The sequence below is a fragment of the Orcinus orca genome, chromosome 7 (genome assembly GCF_937001465.1).
Source record: "Orcinus orca chromosome 7, mOrcOrc1.1, whole genome shotgun sequence".
In the NCBI taxonomy this organism is placed as follows: Eukaryota; Metazoa; Chordata; class Mammalia; order Artiodactyla; family Delphinidae; genus Orcinus; species Orcinus orca.
In genome coordinates, this window is record NC_064565.1 from 88,273,452 (window position 1) to 88,298,959 (window position 25,508).

General features: G+C 40.3%; 2 protein-coding genes across 32 annotated transcripts in view; one reads left to right on the top strand and one right to left on the bottom strand.

The window, feature by feature from the left end:
* Positions 1–633: 633 nt before the first annotated feature.
* ABI2 (abl interactor 2) overlaps positions 634–25,508 on the top strand; it is a 102,602-nt gene continuing 77,727 nt past the window's right edge. For 8 of the 31 annotated variants that reach the window (XM_049712361.1, XM_012532161.3, XM_004262831.3 and 5 more), the window contains exon 1: positions 640–1,007. In XM_049712361.1, coding sequence (XP_049568318.1) covers positions 891–1,007 — 117 coding nt within the window. In that variant the 5' untranslated portion in view covers positions 640–890. Of the gene's footprint in view, positions 1,008–25,508 lie in introns of all 31 variants that reach the window. The other 23 variants (XM_049712362.1, XM_033429501.2, XM_033429584.2 and 20 more) reach the window with 9 other exon arrangements.
* RAPH1 (Ras association (RalGDS/AF-6) and pleckstrin homology domains 1) overlaps positions 17,085–25,508 on the bottom strand; it is a 184,755-nt gene continuing 176,331 nt past the window's right edge. The window contains exon 16 of the mRNA XM_049712340.1: positions 17,085–17,459. Within this exon, the coding sequence (XP_049568297.1) occupies positions 17,100–17,459 (360 nt within the window). The 3' untranslated portion in view covers positions 17,085–17,099. The remainder of the gene's footprint in view (positions 17,460–25,508) is intronic.

Consider the following 25,508-nt stretch of genomic DNA (forward strand, 5'->3'; position numbering starts at 1 on the left):
GTTTTCGAAACTTTAAACACGGAACAGACGAAGAAAAAAGTGAAGTTGACAGACTCAGAGAAATGACAGAAAAGGTGGTCACTGAGGAAGCGTAGCAAAGAGAGAGGGGCAAGCGCAAAAAGCTGAAGTCCGGAGGATGGTCAAAGGAGAACAGAACAGAGGCTAACCTGGCCGGGGGAAACGGTGTCAATGGGCAAACAGGTGCAAAAAAGGCCAAGGACAGGAAATTTGGGATTAGGAAATTGAAATTTATCTGTACCAGAGAGAATGGATGAGGTCAAAGATGAAGAGAAAAATGAAAAGTGGGGCGGCACTTAAAGCTGCATGGAAGTTTAGTGGGCTGTTATCCCTCAGGCCCATGACCATGGGGTTGGGCCCCAGGTTGAGGATAACACCGAGGGGAGTCGCTGAAGACGCGGGCCAAAAGACGGCGGAGCCGGGTGGGCGTTCACGCCGGACTAACAAAGACAGCCCGGGGCGCTTCTCCAGCCACGCAACCTGCGGGGGCCGAAGGGTTAACCGCGCGCGCTACTCCCGCGCGCATCCCGGCCCCCACTCCCGCGGTCGCTAGGAGACACCGGAAGTGGGGGAGGGGCGGGCGGCGCGACCAAGGGTGGGAATCTTTTTCGGGCTCCCGGAGGCGGAGGGAGGCGAGCGCGCGTGCGCGCGCCGTGCCGGCCGTCGCCGCGGTGACCGTCCTCGGAGTCCGTCGGCTCGCGCCCCGCCCCCGTTCCTGCTGCCCCCTCCCCTGTCGCTGGCGGGGAGTGTTTCTCGCTCCTCCCGGTTGCTGCCGCCGTCGCCGCCGCTCCTTCTCTCCCAGTCTTGGGTTTCCCTGGCGCTACTGCCGCCACTGCCTCTGCGGTCTGTATGAGGAGGAGGAGGATGTGAAGATGGCGGAGCTGCAGATGCTGCTGGAGGAGGAAATCCCGGGGGGCCGCCGGGCCCTCTTCGACAGTTACACGAATCTGGAACGGGTGGCCGATTACTGCGAGAACAACTACATCCAGGTGCGACGCATCTCCCGGCCTGGGCGCGTCGGGCCTCGGGGTGGTGAGGGCGCGTGGGGGACCCCCGGCCGGGGGCCGCGCGCCTGGGGGCGTAGGGCGCGTGGGGTCGAGGCCGCGGCGGGGATACAGTCCAGCTGACCCCCCATGTAGCGGGGGGAGGAGCATGGTGGGAGCTGGGGTTGGGGAATGGGTGAGAATTCTTCGGTTGGAGGAAATTGTAGCTTTAAAACATTTTAAAAAGCCATGAATCAGCCCTCGGTGCGGGTGTGGTGTGTGCGTGTGTGTGTGTGTGGTGTGCGGTGTGGTGTGTGTGGGTGTGCGGTGTGGTGTGGGGGGTGTGTGTGTGTGTGTGGTGTGGTGTGTGTGGGTGTGTGGTGTGGTGTGGTGTGGTGTGTGTGTGTGTGTGTGTGTGTGTGTGTGTGGTGTGGTGTGTGCGTGTGTGTGTGTGTGGTGTGCGGTGTGGTGTGTGTGGGTGTGTGGTGTGGTGTGGGGGGTGTGTGTGTGTGTGTGGTGTGGTGTGTGTGGGTGTGTGGTGTGGTGTGGGGGGTGTGTGTGTGGTGTGGTGTGGTGTGGTGTGGTGTGGTGTGGTGTGTGTGTGTGTGTGTGTGGTGTCCCCCGCCTCGCTTCTTCCCTCGGCCGCCTCCGCACTCGGTGCCAGTCAATTTTCGGGATGGCGGAGGAGGCGGAGAGTGGCATTTTCTATTTGACAGAATCTTGCTCCCCCATATGGCAAGGGTGTGGGGGGATTGATGGGTCACCCCCATCCCCCAAGCTCTGGAGGATTTTTAAGGGTTATATTGCTGCAGAGTAAACTGTCTCAGCTTTCTATTCATTTGAATGCATCAAAAGATCGGTTTTTGGTTTTTTGCTTGTTTTTAGGTTCTAACTGGGGATACAGTATAAGAGTAAGCTGTCCCTTGTTGGAAGTTAATGCCATTTTTCTCCCTATAGAGAGTGAGAAGCTGCATGATAATGAAATCTTCCGTCCCGCCACCTCCCTTCAATCCCATTAGAATAGGTAATTTGTCTTCGGGGAAAAAATTGGGGATTATTTTTCAGAGAGAATTAGGAAATGATCCTCATGGTTTAGTTTTTCCTGGGATGATTGGTTTGGCACAGGGACTCAGTGGTAGCGCTGTATGTATGTGTATGGAGGTGGGGGATATTGGGTGAGATGAAATCCAGCTGCTCCTGGAAGAAGCAAAAGACTGTGGATTAAAAAAAATTCCTCTTTAAAAATTATATGAAAGGATAGTTTAAAACGCACGGTTTGCAAAGTTAGTATCTTTTGTTTTCTTTATAGCTTATTCTGAATCACAGGTTCTACGTCCATTTTTTCCCTTCCCATTTAAATTCTCTTGGGATGAAGGTGGAAATGGAAGAAATAAGTTAAATTGTTCCTTCACTATGGTCTTTTTTTCCTGTTCCCACCTCCATCTCTCCAGGCATCCTTCTTAACATCGGCTGTATTGGGAAGCATTCTCAAGTCTTGGTTTAAACCAAAAAAAATAGGTGTTAAAATTTACAGGTTCATAAATTTTGTAAGGACCACATGGTTGATCAAGGATAGTATTGTGAGATTTTGCTTGATTAGACATATCCTGAACTCTGTATTTTCTTGTAGGGAATATTTGTATTGGAGAATAAATCAGACATAACCCAAGGCTTTTCCCTCCAAAGAGGCAGTTGAAAGTATGGCTAGTAGGAAAAGAAAGAATGTGACTTGGGTCAAAGATTCATACAAAAAGTACAATTGTCCATATTCATCAGGTGCTTTGCTGATACTGAGTGTGGTAGGAGAGATTCAAAGGTTAAAATGCTCAGTTTTTCACTAAATACATTTGAAAGTCTATATAGCCTGGCACTGTGTCAAGTGTTGATGATTCATACCTAGTGTCCACAGAATCTCATAGTGTAGTTAGTAGGAGAGGCTGATCTGTGAGCAAATGAATACCATGTAGTGTGTCAGTTTATACTCTTAATGGGCTGCAGGTGAGAAGAAGGAAGAAGCTATGCTGTCCTCACTCTGGGAATTCACAGTCTCTAGGAGAGGCAAATTAAAAGGACTGAAGTTGTTATTACAATCCCTTGTGCAACATATGAGAAAGAGTTACAGGTCAGAAGAGAAATTGAGGGTGGAAAACTGATTGGGTTGTGGTTATCACCACTAAATTAAAAAAAAAAAAGAAAGAAACAGATTTCTCTCTCTTTGGAAGATAATTTTTTTTTATTTATTTTTTATTTTTTTAACATCTTTATTGGGGTATAATTGCTTTACAATGGTGTGTTAGTTTCTGCTTTATAACAAAGTGAATCAGTTATACATATACATATGTTCCCATATCTCTTCCCTCTTGCATCTCCCTCCCTCCCACCCTCCCTATCCCACCCCTCCTGGAAGATAATTTTTATTGTAATGTGAAGGTATAGTTCCTCTTATATTACAGTTGTTACATAAAGGTAAAAGTACCTGAATTAATAAAGCTGAGAGAGTAAAGGGATCAACAACTGTCATCTTTTTATATGTTTTATACATTTATTCCAGTTCAAGAGAGAAGAATGTTACTGCCATTATTTGTCTTAGCAATGGGACTCAGAATTTAATGGGATGGTATTTTAAAATTCAAAGTATAAATACTGGTTAATAGAAATGGACTTGGGTTTTAAAATATCTTATTTCTTCAACTTAGCATCTAAAATAAACTTTACACTTTTACCTCTTAGATTATCATCTGTGTTAAGATCCAGTGGGGATATTGTTGGGGATCTCTCCCCAGATGACAACTCTTACATGATTTGTTTGTGGTAAAGTTGATAAATAGAAGATGGTGATAGTGGATTTGTGCTGACCCAGCTGCTCATTTGCCTGGCTCTTCTTGGTGACCAGCAAACTGACCAGCAGGAGTTTCGATGCTGCCTGTGACCCTGCTATAGATGAAAGTGATTTGGTGGGATCGGTGATCAAATGGTCAATCTAGCCTTATTATAGCATCATGTCCTAACCATTAGCTCAAGTTAACTCACCCAACACTCATTTTATTTTGTGGAAATATAATTTTTGCCTGTAAAGCAGAAAAAAGGCAAATCTACTGATCATAAGTAACAAATGATAAGGTTCTTTGCTCAGTGTCCTTAAATAGCTGGTTTTATGCATTGGAATATAAAAAAAATAAGGTAAATAAGAATATTCTAAATGTGGATTATATTTAGTGTGAAGATTGAGGAAAGGAAGGAAAATGGTGTGCTGTCCTTCTGAAAACAAACATACTGTGTTTAAATTATTTCTATCATGAAAATGTCCTTCAGAAATGTTATCTATTGGCATTAGGAGTGATCAGATAGTACCTGTATTAACACACACACACAATCTACAGGTACAGCAGAGTTGTAAGTAGTAGTTTTCCAGGTTAATAATGCAGTTAACATTAGAAATTTAAATATCATCTTTAGTAAAAAGTTAGATGATTCTGTTTTATTTCAATCTCTAGAAAAAGTGATAGTCAAAATATTTTTTCTAAAATGTGATGATAAAAAGTGATAACTACAGTTTCCTGTTTCCCCGATTGATTTTCTTTCCTGTAAAAAGGATTAAAGTTATTGTTAAGGACTTTTTCGAGATAAATGTAAGACCTGTGTTTTTTTCTCTTCATTTATAAATATAAACATTGATTCCTAATCTAGGAAATGTCCAGAAACTTTAAAACATTTTTGATTAACTTGGAATCTACATATTTACATATGGAGAATTTTATAATAACATGGGTTGCTTTAATGCTTTGGTGGATGAAGTAAGATTATATTTGTTACTTTCCTAAAGTAAGTCTGAAAAGCCAACTTATTCATATTTATATTTTTCCTTTTCTTAGATAAAAGAAAGTTATTCCTTTTTGTGAGTGTTAATTCACATAGATACATAGTAAAATCCCGTTGTCCACTGTTTGGATTAAGAACAAAGTCATCCAGTAAAATGGTTTTGCTCAGAAGAACAGAAATTAAGAATTTACCTTAATGTTTTGATAAATGCTGGAGAGGGTGTAGAGAAGAGGGAACCCTCTTGCACTGCTGGTGGGAATGTAAATTGATACAGCCACTATGGAGAACAGTATGGAGGGTCCTTAAAAAACTAAAAATAGAACTAGCATATGACCCAGCAGTCCTACTACTAGGCATATACCCTGAGCAAACCATAATTCAAAAAGAGTCATGTACCACAATGTTGACTGCAGCACTATTTACAGTAGCCAGGCCATGGAAGCAACCTAAGTGTCCGTCAACAGATGAATGGATAAAGAAGGTGTGGCACATATATACAATGGAATATTACTCAGCCATAAAAAAAACGAAATTGAGTTATTTGTAATGAGGTGGATGGACCTAGAGTCTGTCATACAGAGTGAAGTAAGTCAGAGAAAAACAAATACCGAATGCTAACACATAATATATGGAATCTAAAAAAAAAAAAAAAGGTCTGAAGAACCTAGGGGCAGGACAGGAATAAAGACGCAGACGTAGAGAATGGACTTGAGGACATGGGGAGAGGGAAGGGTAAGCTGTGACAAAGTGAGAGAGTGGCATGGACATATATACACTACCAAATGTAAAATAGCTAGCTAGTGGGAAGCAGCTGCATAGCACGGGGAGATCACCTCGGTTCTTTGACTATCTAGAGGGGTGGGATAGGGATGGTGGGAGGGAGATGCAAGAGGGAGGGGTTATGGGGGTATATGTATACATATAGCTGATTCACTTTGTTATACGGCAGAAACTAACACAACATTGTAAAGCAATTATACCCCAATAAAGATGTTAAAAAAAAAGAATTTACCTTAATGTTTTCTCTGAAATCTTTCTTTTGAATAATGGGAAAGATGTCATTAATAGCTTTCCTTTTTTCTCATTATCAGCAAGGATACTCTCAGAATTCATCAAAATTGCAGGAAGGGTTTATAAGGGCATAACAGAATCATGGCTTACTAGTCAGTTTCATTAAAAAGTAGTTACTAAAATGATATAAAGATTGCACATTCCTAATAAAAACCATTAAAATGCATGCTTATTGTTGAAAAATTATTAGAAAATACAAATAAATATTAAGGAACAAACTTAAAATTGCCTAATCATTTTGAATATGCATCTGGTAATTATACTTTTAAATCTTTTTGACATGTACATCTACGTATCATATATTTTAAAAATATTATGTTCATGTTCTATATTACTTTTATACCTTGCTTTAAAAAGAGACTTTTAGTGGTGGTAATCTTTGCTTTTTATCATGGTCATAGAGTATACAGAAAGGAGGTTTGTATTTATGTGTTTAACTTCTGTTTGTTCTCACAAATAGAATAATGTTAAAAGTACCTAGAATGAAGAAGGAGAAAGTAGAAATTTGAGGACTGATGTTTGAATCCTTCCCTGTAACTTTTGTCTTTTACCTCCACAGAGAGGAGTGAACCATGCAAGTGAACATCAGGCTGAATTAGGGAGATTGAATTTCCGTAGATGGAGGTGATTTAACACATCAGAATTTTTTTTAATTTTATTTTTTTTAATGCAGCAGGTTCTTATTAGTTATCTGTTTTATACATATTAGTGTATAAATGTCAATCCCAATCTCCCAGTTCATCCCACCCCCACCCCCCCACTTTCCCCCCTGGGGTCCATATGTTTGTTTTCTACATCTGTGTCTCCATTTTTGCCTTGCAAACCGGTTCATTTGTACCATTTTTCTAGATTCCACATATATGCATTAATATATGATATTTATTTTTCCCTTTCTGACTTAACTTTACCTTGTATGACAGTCTCTAGGTCCATGCACATCACTACAAATGACCCAATTTCGTTCCTTTTTATGGATGAGTAATATTCCATTGTATATATGTACCACATCTTCTTCATCCATTCGTCTGTTAATGGGCATTTAGGTTGCTTCCATGACCTGGCTATTGTAAATAGTGCTACAATGAACATTGGGGTGCATGTGTCTTTTTGAATTATGGTTTTCTCTGGGTATATACCCAGTAGTGGGATTGCTGGGTCGTATGGTAGTTCCATTTTTAGTTTTCTAAGGACCTTCCATACTGTTCTCCATTGTGGCTCTATCAATTTACATTCCCACCAACAGTGCAAGAGGATTCCCTTTTCTCCACACCCTCTACAGCATTTGTTGTTCGTAGATTTCATGATGATGGCCATTCTGACTGGTGTGAGGTGATACCTCTTTGTAGTTTTTTTTTTTTTTTTTTGTGGTACATAGGCCTCTCACTGCTGTGGCCTCTCCCGTTGCGGAGCACAGGCTCCGGACGTGCAGGCTCAGTGGCCATGGCCCATGGGCCCAGCCGCTCCGCGGCACGTGGGATCCTCCTGGACTGGGGCACGAACCCGCGTCCCCTGCATCGGCAGGCAGACTCCCAACCACTGCGCCACCAGGGAAGCCCCTCTTTGTAGTTTTGATTTACATTTCTCTAATAATTAGTGATGTTGAGCATCTTTTCATGTGCCTCTTGGCCACCTGTATGTCTTCTTTGGAGAACTGTCTGTTTAGGTCTTCTGCCCATATTTTGGTTGGGTTGTTTGTTTTTTTAATATTGAGCTGCATGAGCTGTTTATAATTTTTGGAGATTAATCCTTTGTCCATTGATTTGTTTGCAAATATTTTCCCCCAATCTGAGGGTTGTCTTTTTGTCTTCTTTATGGTTTCCTTTGCTGTACAAAAGCTTTTAAGTTTCATTAGGTCCCATTTGTTTATTTTTGTTTTTATTTCCATTACTCTAGGAGGTGGGTCAAAAAGGATCTTGCTGTGATTTATGTCAAAGAGTCTTCTTCCTATATTTTCCTCTAAGAGTTTTATAGTGTCCGGTCTTACATTTAGATCTTTAATCCATTTTGAGTTTATTTTTGTTTATGGTGTTAGGGAGTGTTGTAATTTCATTCTTTTACACATAGCTGTCCAGTTTTCCCAGTACCACTTATTGAAGAGACTGTCTTTTCTCCATTGTGTATCCTTGCCTCCTTTGTCATAGATTAGTTGACCATAGGTGTGTGGGTTTATCTCTGGGCTTTCTCTCCTGTTCTATTGATCTATATTTCTGTTTTTATGCCACTACCATATTGTCTTGATTACTGTAGCTTTATAGTATAGTCTGAAGTCAGGGAGTCTGATTCCTCCAGCTCTGTTTCTTTCCCTCAAGATTGCTTTGGCTATCCAGGGTCTTTTGTGTCTCCATACCAATTTTAAGATTTCTTGTTCTAGTTCTGTAAAAAATGTCACTGGCAATTTGATAGGGATTTCACTGAATCTGTAGATTGCTTGGGGTAATATAGTCATTTTCACAGTATTGATTATTAAAATCCAAGAACATGGTATATCTCTCCATCTGTTTGTGTCATCTTTGATCTCTTTCATCAGTGTCTTATAGTTTTCTGCATACAGGTCCTTTGTCTCCTTAAGTAGGTTTGTTCCTAGGTATTTTATTCTTTTTGTTGCAGTGGTGAATGGGATTGTTTCCTTAATTTCTCTTCTGATCTTTTGTTGTTAGTGTATAGGAATGCAAGAGATTTCTGTGCATTAATATTGTATCCTGCAACTTTACCAGATTCATTGATTAGCTCTAGTAGTTTTCTGGTGGCATCTTTAGGATTCTCTATGTATAGTATCATGTCATCTGCAAACAGTGACAGTTTTACTTCTTCTTTTCCAATTTGGATTCCTTTTATTTCTTTTTCTTCTCTGATTGCCATGGCTAGGACTTCCAAAACTGTGTTGAATAATAGTGGTGAGAGTGGACATCCTTGTCTTGTTCCTGATCTTAAAGGAAATGCTTTCACTTTTTCACCATTGAGAATGATGTTTGCTGTGGGTTTGTTGTATATGGCCTTTATTATGTTGAGGTAGTTTCCCTCTATGCCCACTTTCTGGAGAGTTTTTTTCATAAATGGCTGTTGAATTTTGTCAAAAGCCTTATCTGCATCTATTGAGATGATCATATGGTTTTTCTTCTTCAGTTTGTTAATATGGTGTATCACATTCATTGATTTGCATCTATTGAAGAATCCTTGCATCCCTGGGATAAATCCCACTTGATCATGGTGTCTGATCCTTTTAATATGTTGTTGGATACTGTTTGCTAGTATTTTCTTGAGGATTTTTGTATCTATATTCATTAGTGATATTGGTATGTAATTTTGTTTTTTTGTAGTATCTTTGTCTGGTTTTGGTATCAAGGTGATGGTGGCCTTCTACAATGAGTTTGGGAGTGTTCCTTCCTCTGCAGTTTCTTGCAAGAGTTTGAGAAGGATGGGTATTAGCTCTTCTCTAAATGTTTGATAGAATTCACCTGAGAAGCCATCTGGTCCTGGACTTTTGTTTGTTGGGAGATTTTTTTTTTTTTTTTTTTTTGCGTTACGCCAGCCTCTCACTCTTGCGGCCTCTCCTGCTGCAGAGCACAGGCTCCGGACGCGCAGGCTCAGCGGCCGTGGCTCATGGGCCCAGCCGCTCCATGGCATGTCGGATCTTCCCAGACCGGGGCACGAACCCGCGTCCCCTGCATCGGCAGGCAGACTCTCAACCACTGCGCCACCAGGGAAGCCCTGTTGGGAGATTTTTAATCACAGTTTCAATTTCATTACTTGTGATTGGTCTGTTTATATTTTCTATTTCTTCCTGGTTCAGTCTTGGAAGGTTATACCTTTCCAAGAATTTGTCCTTTTTTTCCAGGTTGTCCATTTTATTGGCATAGAGTTGCTTGTAGTAGTCTCTTAGGATGGTTTGTATTTCTGTGGTGTCTGTTGTAACTTCTCCTTTTTCATTTCTAATTTTATTGATTTGAGACCTCTGCCTCTTTTTCTTGATGAGTCTGGCTAAAGGTTTGTCAGTTTTGTCTATCTTCTCAAAGATAGACAAAGAACCAGCTTTTAGTTTTATTGATCTTTGGTATAGTTTTCTTTGTTTCTATTTCATTTATGTCTGCTCTGAACTTTATGATATCTTTCCTTCTACTAACTTTGGTTTTTGTTTGTTCTTCTTTCTCTAGTTCCTTTAGGTGTAAGGTTAGATTGTTTCTATGAGATTTTTCTTGTTTCTTGAGGTAGGGTTGTATTGCTAGAAACTTCTCTCTTAGAACTGCTTTTGCAGTATCCCATAGGTTTTTTTGTTTGTTTTTGTTTTTATAAGTTTATTCATTTGTTTTTATTTTTGGCTGTGTTGGGTCTTTGTTGCTGTGTGCAGGCTTTCTCTAGTTGCAGCAAGCGGGGTCTACTCTTCGTTGCGGTGTGTGGGCTTTTCATTGTCGTGGCTTCTCTTGTTGCAGAGCATGGGCTCTAGGCACGCAGGCTTCAGTAGTTGTGGCACGCGGGCTCTAGAGCACAGGCTCAGTAGTTGTGGCGCATGGGCTTAGTTGCTCTGTGGCATGTGGGATATTCCCGGGCCAGGGATCGAACTCATATAGCTCTAAAGCTGGTGGAACCGTTATAACTCATATAGTTCAGTATTTCCCAAACCAGAATTGTGTAATATGTAAAAATATTTGTTGTAAAGTAGTTACTGCATAATGTGCCCCTTTTGAACCTACAAAACACAATATCATTTCAAGTGTTCTGGGAAGTCTTGCAGTAAAGAAACCTGTTTAAGTTACCTACATATAGTGTTTCACAAAATGTATTAGTCCTCGAAACTGTTTTTGGATGCCCAGTAGCTATTAATAAGACCTACAGCACAGTCTGGGAAATGCTCTTGTAGTTAATTTTCTTTTTATAAACTCAGAAGCTTATGCCCATAGAGGTTAAACACTGTTTTGAAGTCATCCATCCTTGGGTTATAGCTTTTGGACTTTCATCTGAATTTATATTCAAAAGTTTTAAGCAATTACAGTCCAAATGTTTAGCACTTCTTTGCTAGTCTTAAATTTGTCTGTTCCTGCTCTCTTCCCAGCCCCTACTTCTCAAATGGCTGAAAACAGAAGTCTGTTTCTTGCTAATCGAAGGCTGCTTTGAATTTAGGCACCCTCTATGGCTGTGCTGTCTAGTACAGTAGCCATTTGTGGCCATTTAAATTTTTTGAATTGAGATATATTTCACATACTGTAAAATTCACCTATTTAAAGTGTACAGTTTAGTGGGTTTTTATTGTATTCACAAGATTGTGCAACCGTCACCACTATCTGATTCCAGAACATATTCATCACTCCAGAAAGAAGCCTGTACCCTTTAGCCGTCATTTCCCCATCCCCCTCTCCCTCTGCCTCCTGGCAACCATTAATCTTTTTGTCTTTATGAATTTGCCTGTTCTAGACACTTCATATAAATGGACTCATATGTGATTTTTTGTGTCTGCGTTCTTTAATATAATGTTTTCAAGGTTCACTATATTGTAATATGTCAGTATATCATTTTGTCTTTTTTTAAAATAACAGTTTTATAGAGATATAATTCACATACCATTTAAGTACCCATTTAAAGTGTATAATTCAGGAGTTTTTAGTATCTTCACAGATATATGCAATCATAAGTACAGTTAATTTTTAGAACATTTTCATTACCTCAAAAAGAAACCCCATACCACTGAGTTACCACCTCTTATCCTCCCAGCTGCCTATATCTAGGCAACTACTAATATAGTTTTTTGGGGTTTTTTGTTTGTTCTGGACATTTCATAGAAATGGAATCATATGCTATGTGGCCTTTTATGTCTAGATTTTTTTCACTTATCGTGCTTTCAAGGTTCATCCACGTTGTATTATGTATCAGTGCTTCATTCCTTTTTATAGCTGAATGGCTGTACTACACTTTTTTTATCCATTCCTCAGTTGATGGATTTTTGAGTTGTTTCCACATTTTGGCTATTATGAATAATGCTACCAGAACATATATTAACATGTAACGTTATAAACATTCATGTATACGTTTTTATGTAGGCATATATTTTTTCTTTCTCTTGGGTATATACCTAAGAATGGAATTGTCAGGTCACATGGCAACTATATTTAACTATTTGTGGAACTGTGAGATTGTTGTCCAAGCTGGTTATACCATTTTACATTCCCACTAGCATTGTACAAGAGTTCTAGTTTCTCCACATCCTCATCAATACTTGTTATTGACTGTCTTTTTACTTACAGCCGTCTTAGTGGGTGTGACGTGGCTTTTTTGTTGTTTTGATACGCATTTTCCTAACAACTAATGATGTTGAGTATCCTTTCATGTGTTTATTGACCATTGGTATATCTTCTTTGGAGAAACGTCTATTCAAATCCTTTGCACATTTAAAAATTGGATTGTTTGTCTTTTCATTTTCTAATTGTAAGAATTCTTCATATATTTTGGATACAGGTCCCTTATCAGATATTTGATTTGCAAATACAGTCACCCACCATCAACGGGTCCCGCATCTGTGGATTCAACGAACTGCAGATCAAATTGGTAGAACCCGAGGATACGGAATCCGAGGATGCAGAACCCATGGATACTGAGGTTATATAAAATGGATATGCCATTTTATATAAAGGACTTGAGCAGTGGTGGATTTTGGTATCTGCAGGGAGTCTGGAACCAGTCCCCCAAAGATACTGAGGGATGACAGTATTGTCTTCCATCTGTGGGTTTTCTTTTCATTTTCTTGATGGTGTCCTTTGATGCACAAGTTTTTAATTTTAATGAAGTCCAACGTATATATTTTTTCTTTTTCTCTGTGCTTTTGGTATTATATCTAAGAAACTATCACCTAATCCAAGGTCACAAAGATTTACTCCCGTGTTTCCTCCTAGGAGTCATAGTTTTAACTCTTACATTTAGATCTTTGATCTGTTTTGAGTTAATTTTTGGTATGTTGTAGAGGGCCCATATTTATTCCTTTGCATGTGCATTTATTCATCTCAGCATTGATTGTTGAAAAGATTTTTCTTTCCCCATTGAATTATCTTGGCACCTTTCTTGAAAATGAATTTCCCATAAAGATATTATTTTGTTTCTGGACTCTCAGTTCTAATCCATTATCCATGTATATCCTTACCCCAGTACCACAGTCTTGATTATTGTAGTTTTGAAATTTTGATGTATGTGTCCTCCAACTTTGTCCTTTTTTAAAATATATATATATATATATATGTATATATATATTTATTTATTTATTTTTTGGCTGTGTTGGGTCTTAGTTGTGGCATGCAGGCTCTTTGTTGCAGCACGCGGGCTTCTTTCTAGTTGTGGCACGCGGGCTCTCTAGTTGTGGTGCGCGGGTTCAGTAGTTGCGGTGCGCAGGCTTAGTTCCTCCACCAGGGATTGGACCTGCGTTCCCTGCATTGGAATGCGTATTCTTAACCACTGGACCACAAGGGAAGTCCCCCAACTTTGTGCTTTTTCAAGATTATTTCAGCTACTCTGCATCCCTTGAATTTCCATATGAATTTTTGGATGCCTTGTTAATTTCTGCCAAAAAGGCTGCTGGGATTTTGACTGGGATTGTATTGAATCTGTAGATAAACTTGGGGAGCCATCTTAATTACATTAAGTCTTCTGATCAATGAACATGGGATGGCTTTCCACTTAATTAGTTCTTTAATTTATTTTAATAATGTTTTGTAGTTTTCAGTGTCTAAGTCTTATACTTCTAATTTTAAAATGATTTCTAAGTATTTTATTCTTTTGGATACTATTGTAAATGGAGTTGATTTCTTAATTTAATTTTTGGATTGTTTATTACTATATATACAATTGACTTTGTATATTGACCTTATATGTTACTGAAATTTAAATTAATTGAAATTCAATTTAAATTTTACATTTCTACTACCTACCTTTCAAGTGCTCGATAGCCACATGTGCCTAGTGACTGCCATATTGAATTACACAGATTTGATTATTTCCACGGTTATAATTCTATTCAATGTCTACACCCTCACCCCCCCCCCAAAAAAAAAGAGTACCCCCTTTACTTTTGATTTCCCTCTGTCTGGAGACTCTTTCAACTTTTATGTTTCTTCTGATTTTTACCTCCACGTGTCCATGTTCATGTTGCTATTTTTAAAGTTTTAGATAATTCTGCTATGAGAAATGGTGACTTCACTTTCCTATACTTTTTCCCATCTTTTCAACATAACTTCTAGCAGTTTGGATTTATTGTATCCATTATATCTATGTAAATATTCACAGCTGAATCATACAGTGGACTGGTGATTTTATTTCCTTTCCTAAGCAAATTTTTTCTTTTCCTTGGGGCTAATAATTACCTCACTTCTTCGAAGGCTTAATTACTTATGTATCTATCTCTGTTTCATCTCTAAACTTTCCTCTGGATGTATAAATCTTATCTCAATATATTAAAGCATATTAGTGATCTATCAGTTGTCAAAAACTGTGAAGGGTCTGAAATTTAACCCTGTTTTCGACCTAACAGGCTAGCTAGCCACAGTTTTATGGTTGCTGTGGCAGAAGACATGAGACTCCTGTGTCAGAGACATAAGACTTTATTACTCACAGCAATAACATTAGCCAGAGTATCATTATTCCTAAAACCCCTGACTTTCAGTGTGAAAATCCTTATTTTCACTTATTATTATTCCTAAATAATATTCCTAAAACTCCTGATCTTATTCCTAAAACCCCTGATCTCAGTGTGACATGAGGAAGGCCAGGTGATATCTGCACATGCAGTGGGTTGCATTATTGGGAGGAACCCTGAATTTAGGGAACCTGAATCTTTTATGTAGGTCAGTAAAAATACCTGCCCCTTGCTCCAGAGGGAGATACTCTTTATCTTCTAAGACTATTTTCTGTACAAACATACTTGAAAAGATAGTGAAACAAAGGCCATCAGTGCATCTGCTCACCGCAATGTACAAAATGCAGAAGAACCACGGAGAATTGTCTCCCAATATCAGTTTTATTTCCTCCCCCAGGAAGTGTATTTCTTGGAGCCCTTGGCTGTTCTTCTCCAATATGGATTATATGAATTATTAACCCAGCCGTCATCTCAGAAATTTTCTTTGCCATTGGTCTTTGATTTTCCTTTGCCTCTTTGATGTAGATGCTATTTTCTGGATTCCATGCTTCCTCCTTTCTTGCCTTTCTGTTTTGAGGATGTACATCCTCCAGTGCTTCCTGAGAAATGGTACATGGAAAGTTTAAAAAAAAAAAAGTGTGCTGAAAATCTTATTCAACTTTCACTAGATTGATGGTTTGATTGGTAAGGAATTATAGGTTGGAAATAATTTTCTCTCAGATTGTAAAGACATTCTTCTATTTCTACATTTTCTATTAGCTTTTGGTGTTGCTTTTGAGAAGTCAGGTGCCATTTTGCTTCCTGATGTTTTTTTTTTGTATATGTTTTTTTTTTTTCTCTCCCTGTCTGGAGGCTTGTAGGATCATTTATTCCTCATGATGATGTTTTTTGCTATTGGTCTTTTTCCATCAGTTGTACTAAGCATTTGATGAGTACATTTAGTGGAGTCTTATATTCTTTAACTCTGAAAAATTGTGTGATGTTTCTGCTGTGTTTTCTTTTTTTGTGTTTTTATTAGTCAGATTTGGACCTCTTGGGTTGAGTTTCTAAAATTGTTTTCCCTTTTTTGTGGTTTTATATTCTTTTAAAATGTCTCTTTACTGTTTTTCACAGTGGCTGCACCAATTTACATTCCTCCTAATAGTGTACAAGGATTCCCTTTTCTCCACATCCTTGCCAACATTTGTTATTTGTGGTCTTTTTTTTTTTCTTTTTTTTTGGATGATAGCCATTCTGACAGATGTGAGGTGATATCTCATTGTGGTATTGATTTGCATTTCTGTGAATGATTAGTGATGTTGAACATCTTTTCATGTGTCTGTTGACCATTTGTATATCTTCTTTGGAAAAATGTCTATTCAGGTCTTCCGCCCATTTTTAATTGGGTTTTTTCAATACTGAGTTGTATGAGCTGTTCATATATTTTGGATATTAACTCCTTATCAGTCATGTATTTGCAAATATTTTCTCCCATACTTGAAATGTGTTTAAAAAGGCAACTGAGTAAAGGAGAGCATCTTTAAGTAATAAGGAAAGTGTTTTAAAACTTTTGTCTGTTTTAAAACAAATTTGATGTCAAATTTACCAGACTTATTTTTTTCCTAACCTAAAATAGATACTATTATAAAACTTGTGATCTGTCACTTTTTAGATAAGCATGTATAGTTGAATCTAAAATGACCTACTTCCAAATTCCAGAAAAGAATGATGGTATTTTATAGCTGAAAATGACGTAATAGTCTAGATTTTCCAATGTAACAAGTAGTAACTGATTTCTTGAGAGTATAAGTGAGTTATTTATGACCTGGTAAGATAGTAGCAGAGCTAGAATAAGAACCCAAATGCCCTATCTTTTCTGTTATCCTCATCATTTTCTAGAAACCTCACTTTGGCTGTAGTGATAGGTTTTCCTGAAATAGCCAACCACAATCTCAGCAAATAACTTTAGTTTTTGAATCTCGAAAAGATTAGTCAGTGATCTTTTGTTTTATTTCTAAAGTAACCTTCTTTTTCTCTCCACTGATACTTTAGGGGTGGAGGTGAATATCAAGTTTATCTGCCTCAGTTGTTTCCAGTTAGCATATACATAGGTTGTCTAGGTAGGTGACATAACAACTATTTTAAAGATGCCGTGTTACTGAGAGCTGAAGCCAGTATATATTAAGCTATTAAAAGTAACACTTTTAAGTGTTTTAGGATTCCTTGGCTTCAAGTGACAGAAACTCAATTTGAAAAAACTTTTTTTAACTTTTCCTCTTGGTGTTTAATACGAAAAGCAAAGCAAAAGGTCCATATTTTCCTTTTCAAGCATCAGTGAATATCAGCTTAGAATAATGTTCTTTTCCATAATGATGCTCCTTCAGGCAACAGGGAACCTTGCTAACTTGTCAGTTCCAACAATTGGTGTAAGATCATCTTCTGATCATAAGAAATCCGTGAAGCGTTCTGTTCCTTCTAGCTGAGTTTGGCGTAGACTTCCTTATTACTGAATAAATCTTGTTCAGTTTTTAAGTCTGTGGCATAGGTTTGCAGGGTCAACAAAACACTGTCCCCAAGAAGCTGTCTTCATGATGTTTTGAGTTTAGTGACACTTGTGATTGTCAGGCTGTCCTCTTCCCTTTTTTTTTTTTTTTTTTTTTTTTTTTTGCGGTACGTGGGCCCCTCACTGCTGTGGCCTCTCCCGTTGCGGAGCACAGGCTCCGGATGCGCAGGCTCAGTGGCCATGGCTCATGGGCCCAGCCGCTCTGCGGCATGTGGGATCTTCCCAGACTGGGGCACGAACCCGCATCCCCCTGCATCGGCAGGCGGACTCTCAACCACTGCGCTACCAGGGAAGCCCTGTCCTCTTCCCTTTTATCATCTCCGCATCCATCCTGGTCTTTAAACTCTCTGAACTCCTCAGCAGGCGTGCACCGTACCTTGAGTGTGGTGGTCAGTTCCTCTTCAGTCAGCACCTCCTCCTGCCCAATCACAAATAGCAAAAATGTGAATGTATTAGTTACTAACCAAGCCATGTGAAAAAGTAGGAATGGCTGGCATCAAGAACTCAAACTCTCTCATTTCTGTTTCTTTCTGCGTGTTGGCTTTGTCCTTTCAGATAGGCATACTCCGTGTCCTGTGAGATAGCCTTACATATGTTTCAGACCTCATACATCTAAGAGGAAAGGAAAGTTCTCTCTTCTAGAATCAGTTGGAAAAAATCCAGAGATGTATCTGTATTTCTCTGGAAGAAAACCACTGTGGCCTAGAATGGGCAAAAGTATTAGAATTGGCCTAGTGTAGGTCACACCCAGGGTATGAGGTGGAGAGAAGTTTCTTTTCTCTTTTTAATAAAGATGGAGGGAATGTTAGATAAAAATGTGATCCGCTATGACACGTTAAATACAATTTTTCAGTCTTTTACATATGTCTTTATAGTTCTCTCCATCCCATATGAACTTATCTTCTAATTCCCAAGCAGATAGATGAATTTTCACTGATTACATTTTCACTTGACTTCCTATGAATGACATCTTACTTTTATCAGTAAAAATGTCTCCAGATCACATTTCGAGATAGAAAACCCTCTTGGGAAGGTTCTTAATAGCAGGCTTACATCATTTATAATTGCTACATGGTAACTTACAAATCATAGGGAGCGTTGTTTCTGATCTAAGTTCTTGCCTGTTCTTTTTTCTGGCTCTGTGTGTGGAGGAGTGGTGTGTGTGGGGATAGGGTGGGCGTGGATAGGCATCTACCTATTGATACTTTGGGTCTTTTAAGCCTCACCCACTGAAAAATTTTAGAGAATTCCACCTATAGTTTCTCTCATTTGTAGAATCTACACAGAGATCCCAAATTCATACCTTGCTTGATCTGAAAGAATTAACCTTTTTCATCTGTTAAGTTAGAACAGTATATAGCTTATATTCTTTTTTTTTTTTTTTTTTGCGGTACGCGGGCCTCTCACTGTTGTGGCCTCTCCCGTTGCGGAGCACAGGCTCCGGACGCGCAGGCTCAGCGGCCATGACGCACAGGCCCAGCCGCTCCGCGGCATGTGGGATCTTCCCGGACCGGGGCACAAACCCATGTCCCCTGCATCGGCAGGTGGACTCTTCAACCACTGCGCCACCACGGAAGCCCGCTTATATTCTTAATATAGAATATGTAGTATATTTATATATACTGACACTCTCTATATATATACAGTACATGTACTGGTACATACAGATTTAGGTATTTAGAAATTGAAGCGATTTTACACTTAAGACACTTGTAAGTTTTCTATTCAGTTGCTATATCTTGTGTTAGGATTTTAAGAAAACTTTTAAATGATTTAAAAATGGTTTGTATTGCCATGTAAAGTCATGAATGACAAAGGTTCTGATTTGTAAGAAGATAAAGAATGCTTTAAACACAAGGTGCAGTTCTGGGTGGAGAGGATTTTTTCACTTAGAGTTTTGAGAAGCTGGAAAGGGGAAGTGGGATATGATGAGGGGAAACAAATTTAGTTGTTTTTAGGTTAGGACAGTTGAGGAGCTGCAAATGTGAGGGGAGAAGAATTAGAACACTGTAGGTGATGGAGGACAGAGATGGTAAGCACAGAGAGGTATGGACAGGCCAAAGTAGCAGTTCAGCAAGAGGAGTATAAAGGAGAATTTAGGTACTAGGGATGAGCTGATTCAGAATAACAAATTGCTTGGGGATCAGTAGAATTGGGTTCATTATATGGGCTAGGTAAGAAGCAACAGATGATGAGCCCACCATGCAGAAAAGGAAGTTTGCTTGGCAAACTAGAGACTGGGCCAGCATTTAAGGGCATGACTCCAAGATCAGGATACTTCTGAGTTGAAAATGTTGACCCAACGCAGGGATTAAATAGGATCCTTGTTAGTCTCTTTTGCCTCTTGTTGCTGATACCATGTATGAAACCAGGAAGGACCAAAATCAGGGTAATTACTTTCAAGTATGATCTATACTTTGTTATTCAGGAATAATACATTTCTTAGGAGAAGTGTGGCTCAGCATGAGCACCATCTCTAAAGGTGCAGCTGGTGACTGTCAGTCACCTGGGCTCCCTAAAGCATGGTCTCTTGAAGGGAGGTCAGAACATGTGTCTCTGTGGCCACCACAGCAACCTTTGCTAACTAATTAATTTTCCAATCTGTTAGAGAAGTTCCAGAGAAGACTCTTACTGGCTTAACTTGAATCAGTGTCCTCTAAATCAGACAGTGTCCAAAGGATTGGTGTACTTTAGGTAAGCTTGGGTCTTGTGTCCATACCTGTGGCATGGGTAAGGTGGTGGGAGAATGGGAGTCAACTGCCACGAACTAAATTTGCCACATGAATGTGGAATTCTTTAACCAGAAAAAACAGTAATAGATGCTGAACAAGAAAGAGATAATACTATCTTTAATACTGCTTTCCTGTACTGAGTTATTTTTTGTTCGTTTGTTTTGGCCAGGAGACAGTGTAGAAAGAAGATGACTATAAAGGAAAACAGAATGAAAACTCTAAAGCAAACAGAAAGGCAGAGCCTGTTGTGTTTTTGTTTGTGTTTGGCTGTGTTGGGTCTTTGTTGCTGCACGCAGGCTTTCTCTGGTTGCGGCGAGCGGGGGCTACTCTTGGTTGCAGTGTGCGGGCTTCTCATTGCAGTGACTTCTCTTGTTGTGGAGCATGGTCTCTAGGCACGTGGGCTTCAGTAGTTGCAGCACACGGGCTCAGAAGTTGCGGCACGCGGGCCCTAGAGTGCATAGGCTTCAGTAGTTGAGGTGCATGGGCTCAGTAGTTGGGGCGTGCAGGCTCTCCGGCAGGTGGGCTTCAGTAGTTGTGGTGCGCAGGATCAGTAGTTGTGGTGCACGGGCTTAGTTGCTCCGCAGCATGTGGGATCTTCCCGGACCAGGGATCAAACCCGTGTCTCTGCATTGGCAGGTGGATTCTTAACCACTGCGCCACCAGGGAAGTCCCGTAAACAGTTTTCTTTTTTTTTGTTTGTTTTTTTGCGGTACACGGGCCTCTCACTGCTGTGGCCTCTCCCGTTGCGGAGCACAGGCTCTGGATGCGCAGGCTCAGCGGCCATAGCTCACGGGCCCAGCCGCTCCGCGGCACGTGGGATCCTCCCGGACTGGGGCACGAACCCGTGTCCCCTGCATCGGCAGGCGGACTCTCAACGACTGCGCCACCAGGGAAGCCCCATAAACAGTTTTAATACTAAATATCTTATGATATAGTTGTGCCAAATTTATGTAACTCTTTCCCTGTTGTTGGACATTTATATGGTTTCTAATTATTTGTGTAAGAGGATATTAAATGAGACTTTATTTTGTTGTCTTGGTGTTATAGTTCAGGCTCCAAAGTTGAGGACAATATTTAACAATTACCTCTGTATTTTAATAAAGGCTGTTATGTTACTCTTATAGGACCTGCTGAGAGATGAGACTGCTTTTCACCCCCTTATTCTCTGTATATCCATTAATATACATATACATAGGTATATATATCCATTCATTTACATATGTGTATGTAAACGAATAAAGATTTCTTATAAGAGGGTGGTAGAAATGCTGTGCTTCTCCCTCATATCCACATATATCAGGAGAGGTTTATGAAAATCAGTCATAGAAATTGGGGTTGTCTACTAAAAAGGAGGATTGAGATTTCATCCCCAGTTTGAGGTTTGCTAATCTGTAGAAATGTTTGAGCTGTGCACAGGGAGCGATATCTGAGTAGATCCTGACTGAACTGGGCATGATATGGGAGTAGGCATGAAAATTGTTGCCTGACTTTTCTTTTTTTCCTTTCGCTGCATTGGGTCTTCGTTGCAGTGAGCAGGCTCTACTCTTAGCTGCGGTGCGCGGGCTTCTCACTGCGGTGGCTTCTCTCGTTGTGGAGCACGGGCTCTAGGCGCGCGGGCTTCAGTAGTTGTGGCACGCGGGCTCTAGAGTGCAGGCTCGGTAGTTGTGGTGCACGGGCTTAGTTGCTCTGCAGCATGTGGGATCTTCCCGGACCAGGGCTCGAACCCATGTCCCCTGCATTGGCAGGTGGATTCTTAACCACTGCGCCACCAGGGAAGCCCTGCCTGACTTTTCTTGAGAAAATTCTGAAGGTTAAATCCTACTGGAATGGAGCAAAGAGAGAAAGCTGTATTGGGAGGACCTAGTACTTCTAGAGTTTGGAGGTGCAAAAATACTGATTTTTTTTTCCTCTATGGGCTAAATAAGTAGAACAGAAGGTAGCTGGGATAGAACTGTCTTATAAGAATGTTGGTTATAGGGCTTTTATTTTAGATCAGTTTTAGTTTTACAGAAAAAATGGAATACAGAGTGTTCTCATATACCCCTAAACCCCTACGCCCAGTTGCCCCTTTTATTAACATCCTGCACTAGTGTGGTACATTATCAAAGCTGAACCAATATTGTAATTATTAACTAAAGTCTGTAGTTTACATTAGGGTTTGCTTTCGGTGTTTCACATTCTATGATTTTTGACAAATGTATAGTGACATGTACCCACCATTACAGTATTATACAGAATAGTTTCACCACCCTAAAAATCTCCTGGGTTCCACCTATTTATCCCTCCCGTCCCTTTCCACAAACTCCTGGCAACCACTGATCTTTTTTCCTGTCTCCATAATTTTGCCTTTTTCAGAATGTCATATAGTTAAACTCATACAGTATGTAGCCTTTTCAGATTGGCTTCTTTCACTTAGTAATATACATTTATTATTCCTCCATGTCTTTTCATGGCTTGATAGCTCATTTCTTTTTAGTGCTAAATAGTATTCAGTTGTTTGATGTACCACTGTTTATTTCTCCATTCACCTACTCAAGGACATCTTGGTTGCTTTTAAGTTTTGGCAATTATGAATAAAGCTTCTATAAATATCTATATATAGGTTTTTGTGTGGACATAAGTTTCCAGCTCTTTTAGGAAAATACCAAGTGCTGGATCATACAATAAGAGTATCCTTGTGCAAAATTTGTATAAACATAAATTTTCAGCTCATTTGAGTAAATACTGAGGAGCATGGTTACTGCATCATATGATAAGAGTGTATTTAGTTTTGTAATAAACTGCCAGTCTGTCTTCCAAAGTGGCTGTACCATTCTGCATTCGCACCAGCAATGAGTGAGAGTTCTCCTTCCACTTCCTCTCCAGCATTTGGTGTTGTCAGTGTTTTGGATTTTAGCTGTTCTAACAGGTGTGTAGTGGTATCTTGTTGTTTTAGTTTGCAATTCCTTCATGACATATAATGTTGAATCTTTTCATATGCTTATTTGCCATCTGTATATCTTCTTTGGTGAGGTATCTGTTCAGATCTGTTGCCCATTAAAAAATTTGATTGTTTTCTTACTGTTGAGTTTTAAGAGTTCCGTGCGTAGTTTGGATGCTGGTTCTTTATCAAATATGTTTTGTAGATATTTTAAACCAGTTTGTGGCTCGTCTTTTCAATATAACTGTCGTTTACAGAGTTGGTTTTAAATTTTCTGTCTTAAATTTGTGTATTTAAATTTACGTTTGTTACCCTGTTGGGTGTAGGGTTTTGATTTGCTTGTCTATATTTTGAAGCTTTATTATATTATTTAAAAACTTTTATAATATAGCAGTTTTGGAGATCGTAGTTGTCCTTCCTGACCATTGCTTTATATTTAAAAGATTTTCTACATCTGGAGATCAGATAACATAAAAAGGTCTATCATTTATTGAGCTCTTCTATTGTGCCAAGTTCTGTGCTAAATTCTTGGCATACATGATCTCGTTTAATCCTCCCTGTTTTTTCTGAGATAAAGATGTCTTTTTTTTTTTTTAAGTAAGATAGAATTGAGAATGGTCCTTTTTTTTAAAATAAATTTATTTATTTATTTATGGCTGCATTAGGTCTTCGTTGCTGAGTGCGGGCTTTCTCTAGTTGCAGTGGGCGGGGGCTACTCTTTGTTGCGGTGTGTGAGCTTCTCGTGGTGGCTTCTCTGGTTGCGGAGCAGAGACTCTAGGCATGTGGGCTTCAGTAGTTGTGGCACGTGGGCTCAGTAGTTGTGGCTTGCGGGCTCTAGAGCACAGGCTCAGTAGTTGTGGCACGCGGGCTCTAGAGCACAGGCTCTGTAGTTGTGGCTCACGGGCTTAGTTGCTTCGCGGCATGTGGGATCTTCCTGGACCAGGGCTCGAACCCGTGTCCCCTGAATTGGCAGGCAGATTCTTAACCACTGCGCCACCAGGGAAGCCTTGAGATAAATATGTCTTATCTTCATGTCTTTCTTTTTTTTTTTTCTTCTCTTTTTATATCCACAAATCTCTCTGCCCTCTTCATTTTTATATATTGCCCTGCCTCATACTTCAGAGATTAAAGCTACTAGCCTAAATCTTCATCTTCCCAGATTAAAATCTATAAACCTTTTTTTTTTTTTTTTTTTTGCGGTACGCGGGCTTCTCACTGTTGTGGCCTCTCCCGTTGCGGAGCACAGGCTCCGGACACGCAGGCTCAGCGGCCATGGCTCATGGGCCCAGCCGCTCCGCGGCATGTGGGATCTTCCTGGACCGGGGCACGAACCCGTGTCCCCTGCATCGGCAGGCGGACTCTCAACCACTGTGCCACCAGGGAAGCCCTATAAACCTTTTAACTGCAGCAACTTTCTCCTTTTTCTTTTTTGCAAAGATGACAGTTTCTAAAAGAACTGTTCTCCTCCAATCAAAGATTAGTCTCTCCATTTGAGCTCTCCCCTTCTCAAATATTTTGTTCCTTTCCTTAAACCCTTTTGCCTCTTCCACCTTTCCTGTCTCATTAGATTGTTTATCTCAGCATGTAAAACTGCTCTGGTATTTCCCACCTTAAAATAAACCTTTCTTTAACACTATATTCTCTTCTAGCTCGTTCCATTTCTTTAATTTGCTGTATGGCCAAACATTTTACAAAGAGTTGTCTATATGTGCTTTCTTCAATTCTTTTTTTCTTTTTAATTTCAAAAAAATATTTTTAATCTGTAGAATGAAAGCTCCCAAACATGGAAAAGGTAATGGAACGTAAAAACCCCGGATGGACATGCTGGGCCCAAGTGTATAGTGAAGAGAGGACAGTTTCACGAGGTGAATTCCCGGAGAACGTGGGATAAAGAGTGAGGGAGGTTACTCAACCACCGACACCTGTGGGAGCATCAGACTGAAATCCACAAGGCCACCCTCTCCACCCAGGAGAGGTCTGCCACCCGCCACCTCCTCCACTCAGTACTCATGCTGGTATGTGCTTAGTCATCTGGCATACAGGAGACACTCAATACAAGTCGGGTGTTGTAGGATTTCAGAATGAAAGAGAAATCATGAAGCAGTTGTAAATACCAACAGGACCTGTTCAAGTGAGAATTAGAAACAGTTTGCCCTAGGGGCAGCATTTTTTTGTGCCAGAGTCAGCATGGGCCTTATGGGAGTGGGGAGGATGGACCTCTAAACTATGCCCTTGGAAAGGCTCCAGAAGGATGTCCTCAGGTGGTGAGAGCCGGCATTGGCACTTGAAGGAAGAAGGAGATTGTCAGACTGGTCCTCCTTCCAGGCACCTCTTCTCCCTCTGGCCCCCTTCCCCGGACCCTGCCCCACAACATACACACATTCAGCTCCTCTTCTTCCTTGGGCTGTCCCATTACCATCACCATGTTCCTCAAGGGCAGGTCCTCCTGCCGGAGCAGGAATTCAGGGCCTCCAGCTAGCTCCAGATACCCATGACCAGATTCTACTGAAGCTCAAGCTGTATTACCCACAACTCCCCGCCATGTGCTCTCTGCTTCACCTGGTTTTTGCTCCTCCCAGGAGACCTGATTCCGTGGTTCCTTGGCTGGGCAAACTGTGTGCGTCCTGTCTCACCCTAGACATCTATGCATCCAGATCAGACTCATCTTTCCAAGGCAAGCACAGATGATCCGCTTGGGGGAAGATCATCCGTATTCCTCTGGGGACAGGAGTCCATGTTGATCTGTCCTCTGGTTTGAGGTACTCAAACTTAGTTCTTCCTGCACCTGACAGTCTGTCCCCTGAGGTGTCACTTG